At 47.3% G+C, this 16,298-nt stretch overlaps 1 protein-coding gene across 2 annotated transcripts in view; it reads left to right on the forward strand.

The window, feature by feature from the left end:
• stk16 (serine/threonine kinase 16) overlaps positions 1-16,298 on the forward strand; it is a 34,538-nt gene that overhangs the window by 5,430 nt on the left and 12,810 nt on the right. For both annotated transcript variants that reach the window (XR_004412672.1, XM_033024898.1), the window contains exons 2-5: positions 812-922; positions 3,739-3,958; positions 11,454-11,587; positions 12,974-13,094. Coding sequence is in view for 1 of the 2 variants with exons in the window: in XM_033024898.1 (XP_032880789.1) it covers positions 837-922; positions 3,739-3,958; positions 11,454-11,587; positions 12,974-13,094 (561 nt within the window). In the remaining variant the exon portion in view is untranslated. The remainder of the gene's footprint in view (positions 1-811; positions 923-3,738; positions 3,959-11,453; positions 11,588-12,973; positions 13,095-16,298) is intronic.

A 16,298-nucleotide genomic window follows, 5' to 3' on the forward strand; every position in this document is an offset into this window, starting at 1 on the left:
TGTTTGGGGATGATTAGCCATGATCACATTGAATGGCGGTACCGGCTGGCTCGATGGGCCGAATGGCCTACTCCTGCACCTATTGTCCATTGCCCTCGAGGTTTAGAATCTTCTAACCAGGGAAAAAGACTGTGGGCGTTCACTTTATCCATGCCTCGCGTGATCAGGTACACCTCAATAAGGTCACCCACAGCCACGTACATTTCAAAGAAAGTGTACAATAAAAAGTCCCAGCCTCTCGCTATAACTGCGGTCTGCAAGTCCAGGCAGCATCATCTGATCATCTGCCTCAACTCCACATCCCACACTATCCCTGGGCTGCATGAACGTGAGCTGCACAGTGGCGCAGCGGTAAAGTCAAACTTGCAGCATCAGAGACCCGGGTTCAATCCACTACCGGTGCAGTCTGTTCGGAGTTTGTATGTTCTGCCTGTGGCCACATGGGTTTTCACCGGGTGCTCTAGTTTCCTCCCACACTCCAAAGACGCGCAGGTTTGTAGGTGAATTGGCTTTGGTAAAATTGCAAAATTTCCCTCATGCTAGTGATCTCTGATCAGGGTGATCTCTGGTCAGCATGGAGTCAATGAGCTAAAGGGCCTGTTTCCACGCTGTATCTCTAAAGTCTACAGTCTAAACTGACCTTGTGTGGAAAATTCCAAAATCGATAACTGTCTGAGAAGCAAATTTCAATTCTTTGCAGTTAGTGGGCATTGGTGAATCTGCCAGGTGGGTTGGGTTGTGAAATGGACGATTTGCAAATGTTTTACTTTTTACTCAACTTTAAAAATGATTCCTTCTTTTCTTTGGTTAGTGGCTAAAACGATGTCCCTTCAACCATGGGCCAAAAAATCTGCATCTGCTCTCGTGGGATAATCACCATCGACAATAAGCGTTACTTCTTTATTCAAAATCTGGACGAAGGGTATGTGATCACTATTTTGTCTTGCCTCTTGCTTTGACGGAGTTATGCTTCACTCTACAATCCATGGAATATTTTAAATGTAAAATTATTTTAGTGATTAAAACTACCGGATTTGATGAAACTGAATCAACAAAGATTCTATTACAAGTGTTCGCCTTAAGGGCCTGTCTCACTTGGGCGACTTTTCTGGCGACAGTCACTGTCGTGGAGTGACGCAGAGTAACCGGCCCCCCACGATAATGTCTATGACAGGCTGCCACCTCGTCGACGTCAAGCTACATCAACCGGCGTCCCAATTCTTCGCGACACGCGATGTCAACCCACGACAACACCCACGACAGCCTACGACGATATAGACGACAGCCTACGCCAACCGAAGTCAGCCTGCGACAAGCTGCGACCCTTACGGCGTCAACTGAAGACAGGCGGAGCGGTGCACTTTTTTTTCAAATGACGCAACGCGACTTCTCGTGACGCCGATACTGTCGCCGGTTGACGTAGCATGACGTAGGCTGCCGTCACTTGAATTCACCGAAGTCAGCACCCGGTGACAGCCACCGTCAGATGGCGTCAACCTGGCGACAGCACCTACGCCAGGAGAAGTCACGCAATATCAAGCGAACTGTCGCCAAGAGGTTTAGAAGATTTCAAAACCAAGCGGCGACACGAAAAAGGCCACGACACTCGAGGCAACGGCTCACGACAATACAGGCGTCACCACGCCACCATGTGGTCACAGCCTATTTTCTGGCTATCGCCGAAAAAGTCGCCTAAGTGGGATAGGCCCTTTAGTATCAGGCAGAGAATATTATTTATTAACCACTGGTTGGGTCAAAGTCGTGGTACTCCTTAAATAAAAACAGTGACAGGATCTTTAGGTTTATTATTGTTACGTGTACAGAGGTACATTGAAAGGCTTTGTTTTGTGTGCTGGCCAATAACATCAGATAATACATATACAAATACATTCAAACCAAACTCGAGTAACAATAGGTAGAGTAGTACAGTGTGCAGAATAAAGTTCTCAGCATTGTAACGCAGCAGTTCCAGGGACAATGTCCAATGTTAACAATGGGGTGAATCGGACAGAACCCTAGTTTAAGGAAGGACCGCTCATAAGTTGGATTACACAGAGGAAGAAGCTGCCCCTGAGTTTAGCGGCGCACGCTTTCAAGCTTCTGTATCTTCTGCCCGACAGGAGCAGAGAGAGGAAGAAATGACTGGGGTGGGAAGTGTCTTAGAGTATTTCGGCTGCTTTCCTGAGGTGTAGAGGAAGTCAATGGTCATAAGGTCATGTGATAGGAGTAGAATTGGGCCATTTGGCCCATCAAGTCTATTCTGCCATTCAATCATGGCTGATCTTATCCCCATAAATGCTAGCATTGAGTTTGTTTTCTTTACTACCGATTCAACTTGTAGATTAACTTTTTGGGATTCCTGCACCAGCACTCAAGTCCCTTTGCACCTCTGATCTCTAGATTCTCTCTCAATTTAGAAAATAGTCTATGCCTTTATTCCAACTATCAAAATTCATGACTCCACACTTTGCTACACTATATTCCATCTGCCACTTCTCTGCCCACTCTCCAACCTGTCTACAGAGTCCCTGCTTTCTCTACGCTACCAGCCCTTCCACCTCTTCTCGTATCAGCCGCATACTTGGCCACAAAGTATTCAATCCCCTCGTCCAAATCATTAATCTACATTAATATATGGTGGGGAGTCTGTGTGTGTGATGAACTCAGTTACATCCACACCTCTCTGCAATCACACCTCTTTACCACGCATTCCCTCAACAAAATACCTAATACTGAGTCCTGTAAGGTGGGAGAGGGTTTCCTTCTGCAGATAGCTAGTCACAAAAAGGACATTAACCATTTCTCTGCAATTAAGCCAGTTAGCAATGGAACTTGGCAGAATTCCAAGGATGCGAAGGATTTGTTTTAACTTATTCCTCTGTCGGGTGGGTTGTTGGCTATGACTTTGTCAGTCATGTAGACCAAGTCGAATGCACAGCCCTGGCACCTGGGAATTTAGACAAGAAACAAACTTTATAAATAAGAATTTTTGGAAGGACAGTGAAGCCAACAATTCTCTATTCCCCAAACTCCTCCTGCTACAGATGTTGAGCTTTCTGTTTCAGCCTTGGGGGAAAAGGGGTTGAAGATCAGACACTTGTGCTCTGGAACGTTGGGCTGTGAAAGCTGGCACAGTGGTTGTTGTCTCTGTGTGTGGAGTTTGTACGCTCTCTTAGTGACTGTATGGGTTTTGTCCCACATCCCAAAGATGTGTGGGGTTGCTAGTTGGAATTGGCCTCTGCATAACTGTGAAGGGCCTGTCCACTTACACGACTGCCGACACCCGTCATAGGTCGCCGAAAATTTTCAACATGTTTTCAACGACCAGAAAGACGCTACGACTCTTTGGGCGACTGAGGAGACTACTCACGATCATACAGGCGACATGTGGCGGGGTGAAGCCCGTATGGTCGTGAGTAGTCGCCCAAAGAGTCGTACGTTGTTCTGGTCGCCGCTGGATTTTCAACATGTTGAAATTTTTCGGCGACCTGTAAGGACCAATAACGGGTGCTGGCAGTTGCCGGAAAAGTCGCGTAAGTGGGACAGGCTCGTGAGGAACTTCTCAAAGCGAGGCATTTTCACACTTTTGTTTATTCATTTATGTGATCTGGGCATCTCTGCCAAGGCTAGCATGTTTACTGGTGTCCACCCCCTACGTGTCTGTTCTGTTGCGTCAGATTTAAAGGCAAAGATGTTGCTTTGAAGTCTTGGAGTTTTGTTGTCCCTTTCTGCCCCCAGGGGTTTCAGCTATGTGGATCTGGTGGAGAGCGTTCAGGACGGCAAGTTCTACGCCTTGAAACGTATCATCTGCCACGACAAAGAGGACCGGAAGAATGCTCTCACCGAGGTGGAGATGCACCGAATTTTCAGCCATCCAAATGTCCTGCCCCTGGAAGGGTACAGCATCGTGGACAAAAGTCCAAAGTGTGAAACTTGGCTGCTCCTGCCCTACATTCAGGTAGGTCCAGCTGTTGAGTTAGTTTGTATATTTATTGTCACATGTACAGAGATGCAGTGAAATGCTTGTTCTGCATGCTAGCCGGTGAAATAATACTCCACATAAGTACTTTAGGCCCTCTTCTGGAACAACACGCTGTGAGTAGCCACGTTCCGACGCCGTCTTGCAACTTTCATGTCTCCGAAAAGTCCAATTTGGGCGCAAGGTAATATGCTGTTTCGTATTTACTTACTTTAAAGCCCAGTGTCCTAGCGGCACTGGGTCGAAGAGTCTACCAGGCCCAGCACGATGCCATAGACTCCTAGGCATTTGGCAGAGGATTCCAAGTGACAATGATTATATGCCCAGCAGGAAGTTGAGGGTTAGCTACATGAGTCATAGAGTTTCACAGAGTGGAAACAGGCCCTTCGGCTCAACTTGCCCACAACGGCCAACATATCCCATCTACACTAATCCCATCTAGCTGTGCTTGGCCCGTATCCTTCTAAACCTGGGGTAGACACAAAATGCTGGAATAACTCAGCGGGTGAGGCAGCATCTATGGAGAGAAGGAATTGGCGACGTTTCGGGACGAGACCCTTCTTCAGCCTGAAATGTCGCCTATTCCTTCGCTCCATAGATGCTGCCTCACCCGCTGAGTTACTCCAGCATTTTATGTCTACCTTCGATTTACCAGCATCTGCAGTTCTTTCTTAAACATGCCATCTAAACCTATCCTATCCATGTATCTGTCTAAATATTTCTTAAATATTGCAATAGTCCCTGCCTCAACGTCCTCCACTGGCAGCTTGTTCCATACACCCACCATCCTTTGTGTGAAAAAGTTGCCCCTCAGATTCCTATTAAATCTTTCTCCCCTCACCTTAAACCCGTGTCCTCAGGTTCTCAATTCACCTACTCTGTGCAAGAGACACTGTGCGTCTACCTGATCTATTCCCCTCATGATTTTTTAATACACCTCTATAAGATCACCCCTCACCTTCCTGCGCTCCAAGGAACAGAGTCCTAGCCTGCTTGTGAGTATACAGTGTGTACTATTGAATTACCATCACCTGCTCCATGTATCTCAGGTTATGGCATCAACACCTCTAAAGCTGAAGGTTGTGAGTTCAGTAATCCAAGTATTAACGGTAGGTTGATCCTTCGGTGTCTAGTTATTATTGTTGCGCCAATTGAGGCATCATCTTTTAAATAAAGCATGAAATTATGTCTCTTATCGCTTCCCTTGTGGTCGCAAACATTCTAACCATACAATACAAGAAGTTCAGGAGAGTTATGCCCAGTTTCCTGCAGAATCAAGGAACTACAGATGCTTGTTTACAAAAAAAGGACGCAAAGTGCCTAAGTAACTCTGGTCAGGCAGCATGTCTGCAAAACATGGTTAGGTGGTGTTTCGGGTCGAGACCGTTCTTCAAACGTCTTCAACATGAGACCTATTTGTGTTCTCCAGAGATGCTGCCTAGCCCACTGAGTTACTCCAGCACTTTGTGTCCTTCCAGTTTCAGGAACAAGGTTTAACCCTCAGTCACAGTGACTACACTTTCAAAAATATTGGCTGTGAAAGGCACTGCAGAGATGTAGGTTTAATCTACATTAATCTTGCAGGAGTAGCAAGATGGATTCAACAGTGGCTGAATGGGAGACGCCAGAGGGTAATGGTGGATGGCTGTTTGTCGGGTTGGAAGCAGGTGACTAGTGGGGTGCCTCAGGGATCTGTGTTGGGTCCTTTGTTGTATGTCATGTACATCAATGATCTGGATGAAGGTGTGGTAAATTGGATTAGTAAGTATGCAGATGATACCAAGATAGGGGGTGTTGTGGATAATGAAGAGGATTTCCAAAGTCTACAGAGTGATTTAGGCCATTTGGAAGAATGGGCTGAAAGATGGCAGATGGAGTTTAATGCTGATAAATGTGAGGTGCTACACCTTGGCAGGACAAATTAAAATAGGACGTACATGGTAAATGGTAGGGAATTGAAGAATACAGTTGAACAGAGGGATCTGGGAATAACCGTGAATAGTTCCTTGAAGGTGGAATCTCATATAGACAGGGTGGTAAAGAAAGCTTTTGGTATGCTAGCCTTTATAAATCGGAGCATTGAGTATAGAAGCTGGGATGTAATGTTAAAATTGTACAAAGCATTGGTGAGACCAAATCTGGAGTATGGTGTACAATTTTTGTCGCCCAATTATAGGAAGGATGTCAACAAAATAGAGAGAGTACAGAGGAGATTTACTAGAATGTTGCCTGGGTTTCAACAACTAAGTTACAGAGAAAGGTTGAATAAGTTAGGTCTTTATTCTCTGGAGCGCAGAAGGTTAAGGGGGGACTTGATAGAGGTCTTTAAAATGATGAGAGGGATAGACAGAGTTGATGTGGACAAGCTTTTCCCTTTGAGAATAGGGAAGATTCAAACAAGAGGACATGATTTCAGAATTAAGGGACAGAAGTTTAGGGGTAACATGAGGGGGAACTTCTTTACTCAGAGAGTGGTAGCGGTGTGGAATGAGCTTCCAGTGGAAGTGGTGGAGGCAGGTTCGATGGTATCATTTAAAAATAAATTGGATAGGCATATGGATGAGAAGGGAATGGAGGGTTATGGTATGAGTGCAGGAAGGTGGGACTAAGGGGAAATAATTGTTCGGCACGGACTTGTAGGGCCGAGATGGCCTGTTTCCGTGCTGTAATTGTTATATGGTTATCTTTCAATAGACATTAGGTGCAGGAATAGGTCATTTGGCCCTTCGAGCCAGCACCACCATTCAATGTGATCATGGCTGATCATCCACAATCAGTACCCCGTTCCTGCCTTCTCCCCATGTCCCCTGACTCCGCTATCTTTAAGAGCCCTTTCTAGCTCTCTCTTGAAAGCATCCAGAGAACCGGCCTCCACTGCCCTCTGAGGCAGAGAATTCCACAGACTCACAACTCTCTGTGTGAAAAAGTGTTTCCTCATCTTCATTCTCAATGGCTTACACCTTATTCTTAAACAGTGGCCCCTGGTTCTGGACTCCCCCAACATCGGGAAAATACCCTCTTTGTCGGGTACGTTGAACAATCCTTGTTCAATACGTACCAGGGCCCCATCCCCGACCTCTACTTCCGTTACATTGACGACTGCTTTGGGGCCACCTCCTGCACCCACACACAACTGACTGACTTCATCCACTTCACCACCAACTTCCATCCGGCACTCCAATACACCTGGACCATTTCCGACACTTCCCTACCATTCCTTGATCTCACCATCTACATCGCAGGGGACAGACTTCTGACCGACATACACTACAAACCAACTGACTCACATGGCTATCTGGACTACACGTCTTCCCACCCTGCCCCCTGTAAAGGCTCCATCCCCTACTCCCAGTTCCTCCGCATACGCCGCATCTGCTCCCAGGATGAGACGTTCCACACCAGGGCATCGGAAATGTCCTTGTTCTTCAGGGAACGGGGATTCCCCTCCGCCACCATAGATGAGGCTCGCACCAGGGTCTCATCCATACCCCGCAACACTGCTCTCTCTCCCCATCCCCGCACTCGCAACAAGGGCAGAGTCCCCCTAGTCCTCACCTTTCACCCCACCAGCCGGCAAATACAACAAATAATCCTCCGCCATTTCCGCCACCTCCAACGTGACCCCACCACTCGCCACATCTTCCCATCTCCCCCTATGTCTGCCTTCCGCAAAGACCGCTCCCTCCGCAACTCCCTTGTCAATTCTTCCCTTCCCTCCCGTACCACCCCCTCCCCGGGCACTTTCCGTTGTAACCGCAAGAAATGCAACACCTGTCCCTTCACCTCCCCCCTCGACTCCATTCAAGGATCCAAGCAGTCGTTCCAGGTGCGACAAAGGTTCACCTGTATCTCCTCCAACCTCATCTACTGCATCCGCTGCTCTAGATGTCAGCTGATTTACATCGGGGAGACTAAGCGGAGGTTGGGCGATCGTTTCGCCGAACACCTCCGCTCAGTCCGCAATAATCTACCTGAACTCCCGGTGGCTCAGCACTTAACTCCCCCTCCCATTCCCAATCCGACCTCTCTGTCCTGGGTCTCCTCCATTGCCAGAGTGAGCAACACCGGAAATTGGAGGAACAGCACCTCATATTCCACCTGGGTTGCTTGCGTCCGGATGGCATGAACGTTGAATTCTCCCAGTTTTGCTAGCCTTGCTGTCTCCTCCCCTTCCTTAACCCTCGAGCTGTCTCCTCCCATCCACCCGCCCTCGGGCTCCTCCTCCTCCCTTTTTCCTTCCTTCTCCCCCCCACCCCCCATCAGTCTGAAGAAGGGTTTCGGCCCGAAACGTCGCCTATTTCCTTCGCTCCATAGATGCTGCTGCACCCGCTGAGTTTCTCCAGCATTTTTGTGTACCATCGGGAAAATATTTCCTGCCTCTAGCGTGTCTAAACCCTTAATAATCTAAACATGTTTCAATAAGATATCCTCTCATCCTTCTAAACTCCAGAGTTTCACTACACATCTGAGAACAGGCATCCGAATTATTTTTCCTGAAATATATCCGGACACTGGCAGACCTGGTCTGCATGATTGGGCTGTAGATCTATTTCATATTTGCAGGATTTGAAGATTTTTTTCCTCTTTTTTGTTTCCCATGGCATTTGTGTAGTGACTGACCTCAACCACTTGGTGGAGCTATGCTGCTATCTTTGCACATAGTTTGCGACCAGGGTTGTGACGGAATGTGTGACTATAGCAGGAATTAATGAGAAGTTGAAATGCAAATAAGATTGGAAAAATAATCATCATTGGTTTGAACTAAACCCATTGTATTTAGTTGTGTCACATAAACTTTTCCGTGACCATTTGCTGCATCCTGTCCCTGGTAATTCAAGTGGTGACCATGTGACGACTGCATCGTCACCTGCGGTCGCCTAAAAAATCGCCGATGTGGGACAGGCCCATTAAGATAATTGTCAAATGCGCAAGGATATTCTTACTTGGTGCAGCGTTACAGAATTTTAAACATAAATATACAATGAGTTGTTACTTTGGATATACGGCATGGTTCCGTTTGGAGATATAGCACGGAAACAGGCCCACCGAGTCCATGCCGACCATCGATCACCAGTGCACACTACTTCTATGTTATTCCACTGTCTCATCCCCTTCCCTACACACTAGGGATAATTTACAGATGCCAAAAAACCTACAAATCTGCCCAGCTTTGTGGTGTGGGAAGAAACCGGAGCACCCAGAGGAAACCCACGTGGTCACATGGAGAACGTGCAAAATGCACACAGGCAGCATCTGAGAACCGGATTGAACCCGGGTCTCTGGCGCTGTGAGGCAGTGGCTCTGCCAGCATTGTTGGCCTATTTGATCATGAGATGAATGTCAGACTGTGTAACATCCATCAGTTGCTAGTTTTTACCTCAATATTGTCGATTGCAGCTGAAATCATCATTCATGCTTTTTATTATCTCCACTCTTCCTCATCCCAAATCTCTCTGGCCATCCTTCCTCAGTACCACAAGGTCAACTACTTCACCTGCTTGTGTTCTAAATAGTCTCAATCACTCACATACCCATATTGTACATTGGCCTCCAGTGAAGCAAATCTTTAATTATAAACATTGAGCTTATTTTTAATCCCTCCAAAGGCTTGATATCCTCCATGCTCCCACCTGATCTTCCTCAAGCCTCTTCCTCTTATCTATCAAATATCTCTATTGCTTAGTTTCAGATTTAATTTGTACAAACAGTCCAGGAAGGGTGGATATATCTATGTATGATATTATTATTTGGATTAATAGAATCAGACAGCATGGAAATGGCCTTCAGCCTAGCTCGCCCATGCTGACCAAGAACAAGGCCTTTTTCGACTTCCAGGGTCTCATTCAAGGGACTTCTTCTTGCGTATGGCGTGCACATCCTACAGCTGCAAGTCAACTTGTTCTGTTTGATCTAATTGTTTGTGTACGTCGGGATGATTGCATTAGTCGAAACAGGGTGGACCACGTGAAGGTTGCAATCTCCCACCCCATTCAAGGGTTAACGCCTTGTTCAATACAGGGGATCGCCTGACAGCTGAGCGCTTCATTGTGAAAGCCTTGCCCTGGTTTGAATTTCCAACATGCAACACATCGCACTTACCTGCATTAAACTCTATTGGCCATTCCACCGCCCACTTGCCCAGCTGATGTTTGACTATCTGCGCTATCACTTACTTTGGTGTCATAGTAAAATCAATAAATGTCATCATAAATAAAATCGCAGCTTAGATTTATACCGTTTCTGATCATATCAGCTGTAGCACAAAGCACTTCCTGTCTAATTAATTCCTTTTGATATATACAAGTGATAACTTGTAGAATGAGTGAAAATATCCTTTGGTTGCTGTTGTAAACTCACTCTGGCATGGACTGTGCCACAACAGGCAGCTCGCAGCTCAGTCTAATATTTTGCTCTCAGTCCGAAGAAGGGTCACCCATTCTTTCTCTCCAGGGATGCTGCATGACCCGCTGAGTTACTCCAGCATTTTGTGTCTATCCAATGTTTTGTTAGATTGACTAATGAATAAAGGATCTCGCATCGACATCACACTTTTTCACAACCTCTAACATTCAGAATTGCTTCACGGCCAATGATGTACATTAAGGATGGACTCCTGTATATATCGGCTAGACCAAGCGCAGGCTCGGCGATTGTTTCACCTGACACTTTCGCTCGGTCCGCCTCAACCTACCTGATCTCCCGGCTGCTCAGCATTTTAACTCCCCCTCCCATTCCCACACTGCCCTTCCTGTTCTGGACCTCCTCCATTGTCAGAGTGAGGCCCAGCGCAAATTGGAGGAACAGCACCTCATATTTCGCTTGGGCTGCTTGCACCCCAGCGGTATGAACATTGACTTCTCCAACTTCAAGTAGCCCTTGCTTTCCCCCTCTCTCTCTATCCCCTCCACCTTCCCAGTTCTCCTACCAATCTTATTGTCTCCAACTACATTTTATCTCTGTACCGCCCACTCCCCTGACATCAGTCTGAAGAAGGGTTTTGACCCCAAACGTCACATTCTTTCTCTCCAGAGATGCTGCCTGTCCCGCTGAGTTACTCCAGCATTTTGTGTCTACCTTCGATTTAAACCAGCATCTGCAGTTCTTTCCTACACAAGGATGTATTCGTCATTGTTAAGTTGTTCTCAAAATGGGGAAAGGCACCCACAAAACTCCTCCAAACATCAATTTGTGATAATTAAAAAAAAATTATGTTCTTTTAAGTTGTTTCTGTATCTACCTGAGAGTGTGGTCAGGGCCTTGGATCAATGCCTTATTCCATAGATGGGATCTGCCGACAGCCGAATGCACCCCAGAATATGTGCTCAAGTTGCTGGTGTGAAACTTGAATCAATGGTAAATGGACTGTGAGGCAAGAACGTTGCCATGTGAACCGCAGCTAAGAACACAGCACTCAGGCATTCACCGAGATTGAAAGTTTAAAATCCAAGCATTGTTTTCATCTTTCCCCTTGCAGAATGGCTCACTTTGGACAGTGCTTGAGAAGTTGAGAGATGCTCATAACTTCATGCCTGAAGAGCAGATCCTGAACATCTTTCTAGGACTCTGCAAGGGACTGAAGGCCATCCATGACAAGGGCTACGCGCACAGGTAAATCTTCTCCTTTGACTGTTTATGGTGAGAGGTTAGAGGGGACCCGAGGGAAAACCTCTTCATACAGAGGGTGATAAATCTAAGGACTGAGCTTCGTGGGGAAGTGGTAGAGATAAGTATAATTAAAATGTATAAGACATTTAGACAACAGATTCATGGATAGGAATGATTTAGAGGTAAATGGACCAAATACAGACAAGTGGGAAGGGGCAAATTGGATGAACATCACCTTATATTTTTAGTTGGGCAGTTTACAACCCAGCAGTATGAACGTTGATTTCTCTAATTTTATGTAACCCTTGCAGTCCCTCCCTCCCTCCCACCTCCCCCATCCTAGTCATCCTGCTAGTTCCACTGTTCGCATCTCTTTATCCAGGCACGGAAATCGCTATCAAAATATGGGGGGGACGGGGGACATGATTTTTTGGTGGCCGCGCGCGCATGCACGCACTCACACACACACACACACACTCGCAAGGCTTCGGAGGCTCAATCCAGCGCTAAATGCAGCTCAACTCTGCCTGTCTCACCGGGTTAATCTACAGCCCTGCCTGGACTGACGGGACACCAGTGCCGAGAGTGTTTTAGCACCTCTCCCTCCTCCAATCATCGCACCCTATCCTCAGTCCCCCCCCCCACTCCTCCCTCCTCCAATGATCGCGCTGAATCATCATGTCCCGCCCCCATTGCCTGCTGGCCGACGTCTTTCACCGGGTTTTAAAATCCGGATTACAAAAACTTGGGGGGATGACCTCACCTCTCAAAACAGAGGGGGGACCTGCCCCCCCCCCCCTCCCCCGGGTTTTCCGCCCCCATCTGTATCCCTTCGTTATCGCCTCTTCCCCAGCCAATAATGGGTCACTAAGGGCTCCACGCTTCCTTGGTCCTCTATTGTCAGCCCTGATTTGTTCTGACCTTTTCTATCTCCATTCCCGTTCCCGTCCCCCCTACCCCCCTCTATAGTCTGACCCGAAATGTCACCCATCCCTTTTCTCCGGAGATGCTCTCTGACCCACTGAGTTGCTCCAGCACTTTGTGTCTATCTGCAGGAAAATGGGGCTACCTGAGGCAGCCAACTTGCTCGACATGGACAAGTCGGGCCGAAGGGCCTGTTTCCGTGCTGTGTCTTTAAATTTAAACTAAACTAAAAACTTAAAGCAGAGAGGGGATTTCAGAAGCACTGAACAGATTGTGATGCACGAGGTCCTGAAATTGTGAAAGGGGAAGGAAGGGCCTCAACCCGAAACGTCACCCATTCCTTCTCTCCAGAGATGCTGCCTGTCCCGCTGAGTGGCTCCAGCTTTGTGTGTCTATCTTCAGTTTAAACCAGCATCTGCAGTTCCTTCTTATACATCTAATCTTATATTGATCACCTCACCTCAGGGATGTGAAGCCCACCAACGTTCTCCTAGATGACAATCTGCAGCCCATGCTGATGGACCTGGGATCGATGAACAAAGCAAAAATTGAAGTCAAAGGGTCACGGGAAGCTATGACAATCCAGGTAAGGGAACAGTGTTGTAGGGAATATTTTTTGATGAGATTTTGGCTGCTATCACATTGTACTGTATAATCCAATCTTAATAAAAACAAATAGTTAACAATTAAAATCGTACAACACCAGAAGAGACTAGCATAGAACACAAAGTGCTGGAGTAACAGTGGGTCAGGCAACATCTTGTGGAGGATATGGATAGGCAAAGAAGTTGGGGTAAGGCTCCCAACCTGAAACGTTGCTGATCCATGGCCTCAAGAAGCTGCCTGATCTGCTGAATTATGGGCCTGTCCCACTTACGCAACTTTCTCGACGACTGCCGGCACCCGTCATAGGTCGTTGCAGGTCGCCAAAAATGTTCAACATGTTGAAAATCCAGCGGCGACCAGAATAACGTACGACACTTTGGGCGACTACTCACGACCATACAGGTTTCACCCCGCGACATGTCGCCAGGGTGTCGCCTGTATGGTTGTGAGTAGTCTCCTCAAAGTGTTGTAGCGTCTTTCTGGTCGCCGTTGGATTTTCAACATGTTGAACATTTTCGCCGACCTGCAACGTCCTATGACTGGTGTCGGCAGTCGTCGAAAAAGTCAAGTAAGTGGGACAGGCCCATTACTCCAGCACTTTGTGTTCTACGCAAGATTCCAGCATCTGCAGTGCCTTGTGTCTCCATCAGAGGAAGCAAGTTGTCCCAGTTTGTCTGTTCTGGTTCTTTGAAAGAGCTTGCTAATTAGTTCTGCCTCCCTGCTCTTTTTCCCCACAGTATTCAATATGTTTCCTTTTCTAAGCACCTGTGCCTTATCTTAACTGGAGCAAAACAATAACATACAGTTCATTCGTTTCTTTAATGTACCTTTACATATCTCTCATTTCCCTCTCCCCTGACTATCAGTGTGAAGAAAGGGTCTCGATCCGAACCGTCACCTATTCCTTTTCTCCTGAGATGCTGCCTGACCCGCTGATTCATTCCAGCTTTTTGTGTCTATCTTCGGTGTAAACCGGCATCTGCAGTTCCTCCCTACACAATAGCAGAGCCATGAAGAATTAACGTTGGCTAAGCAGTATACAAGAATCACCGTCAAACAGCAGCTTCTGGTGTTTCTGGTTTCCTGTTCAATTGTCAGCAGTCTGGAGGGACCAAAGCCTGCACTGTGATGAGCTCTTCACACACTAGGGCAACAGAACATTTCCATAATCCACAGGTCGCTGTCCTGTGCACGGCTGCCCAGCCAGCAGCTGTCTGTCTTTTCATCTTTTTATTTTTTATTTTAGTTAGTTAAGTGTTTTGTTTGGAGGTCTAGACTTTTTTATGTGGGGGGGGGGAAGGGGGAAACTACCTTTCAGGGTCCCTACCTGGTCGGAGAGGCAGCTTTTCTCCGGGCTGCAGCTTCGACCCGTCCTCGCGGCCTACCAGCGGGCCTGGAGCGGTGTTTCCTGTCGGGGACCGCCCAGAACCTCGGCTGGAGCGCTATCGCGGAGCGGAGCGGGCGATGCCTTGCCCGGGTCGCCGCGCTGGAGCTCCGGTGAGCTGAAGATCGCTGAGGAAAACATCGTGGAGCTGCGGGACTGTGGAGCGACCAGCTGCGGGCGGCGGCGCTGACTTTACACCGGGAGCCTGGGATCTCTAGATGAGATCGCCAGTTGTGGAGCTCCAACCGGCACGGCCTTGTTGGCTTTGGAAGCCGTGGCCTCCAGTACGGAAGCGGCCATTCCAGGGTTCCCAAGCCGCTGAGAGGACTCTCCCGACGCCGGAGCAACATCACCCGGCGGCGAGAACGGCCAGGAACATCGGGCCTCCGTAGAGGCAACTGTGGAGGCCTCAATGGGCCCGACTATGGGTGAACTGGGGTTGGGGACTGGACTTTGTGCCTTCCCTCATAATGGGAACCATTGTGGGGGGATGTTCTTTATGTTTAAAACTCTTATTAATGTTATGTCTGTATTCCTTCTTTATGTGCTGCAAAATGGCAAGAAGCATTTCACTTCACTACACCTAGGTGTATGTGAATGTGACCAATAAAATACCTTTGATACCTTTGGATGAATCAAAACCTCTGAGATTTGAAGGCAGATGAGAACTCGGTCATCGGAGCTGTTGTATGTCTTAAAGGCCTCCAGCTTTAAAGCAGTGTTCGGAGAGCAGGCAGTTTGTCTTCTCAAAATTTGGGGACTAAACCTTGCTCTTGACTATAGCAGAATTTGCAAAATGTACGTGAAATTGGCAGATCTTTTCCATTTGATGGGAGGATCACAATGAATGGCAGTGCAGGCCCAAATGGCCTCCTCCTGCACCTATTTTCTATGTTTCTATGTTTTCTATGTAGGATAAGGAGATGCATTTCTGCTGTGAAGAACAAAGCTAGGTATCGCTTGGAAAATAAAAGTTTAACCTGGATGGAGGCATAAAGGGGTCTAGGTATAGGGTTATTTAGAACCCACCGAGTCCATGCTGACCAGCGATCACCCTGCACACTAACGCTCTCCGCGCACTTGGGACAATTTTACAAATTACCAAAGCCAATTAACCCACAAACCTGTCTATGGAATGTGGGAGAACCCACCCGGAGAGAACCCACACGGTCACGGAGAATGTACAGACTCCATATAGACCGCACCGGACTCGCTGAGTGTTTCCCCCTGGGTGCGCTGGTTTCATCACACATCCCAAAGACGTGCAGCTTGGTAGGTTGATTGGCCGTAGGTACAGGATACTGAGTTGGATGATCAGCCATGATCATATTGAATGGCGGTGCAGGCTCGAAGGGCCGAATGGCCAACTCCTGCACCTATTTTCTATGTTTCTATGTCTGTAACTTGCCCCTAGTGTGTCAGTGAATGGTGGAATCTTGGGGGCAATTATTGGGATTGTGGGAATGTGATTAGTGTCAGCAGTTTTGGGTGGTTGATGTGAACTCAGTGGGTCAAAGAACCTGCTTCCATGCTGAACTGCTTTATGATTCTGGAAGTTACTTTAAACTATTATGAAAGGTAGACAAAAATGCTGGAGAAACTCAGCGGGTGAGGCAGCATCTATGGAGCGAAGGAATAGGTGACGTTTCGGGTCTCGACCCGAAACGTCACCTATTCCTTCGCTCCATAGATGTCGCCTCACCCGCTGAGTTTCTCCAGCATTTTTGTCTACCTTTGATTTTTTTTTTCAGCATCTGCAGTTCTTTCTTAAACTATTATGATGTACCAGTACTGATCACA

This window comes from Amblyraja radiata, chromosome 7 (assembly GCF_010909765.2).
Source record: "Amblyraja radiata isolate CabotCenter1 chromosome 7, sAmbRad1.1.pri, whole genome shotgun sequence".
Lineage (NCBI taxonomy): Eukaryota > Metazoa > Chordata > Chondrichthyes > Rajiformes > Rajidae > Amblyraja > Amblyraja radiata.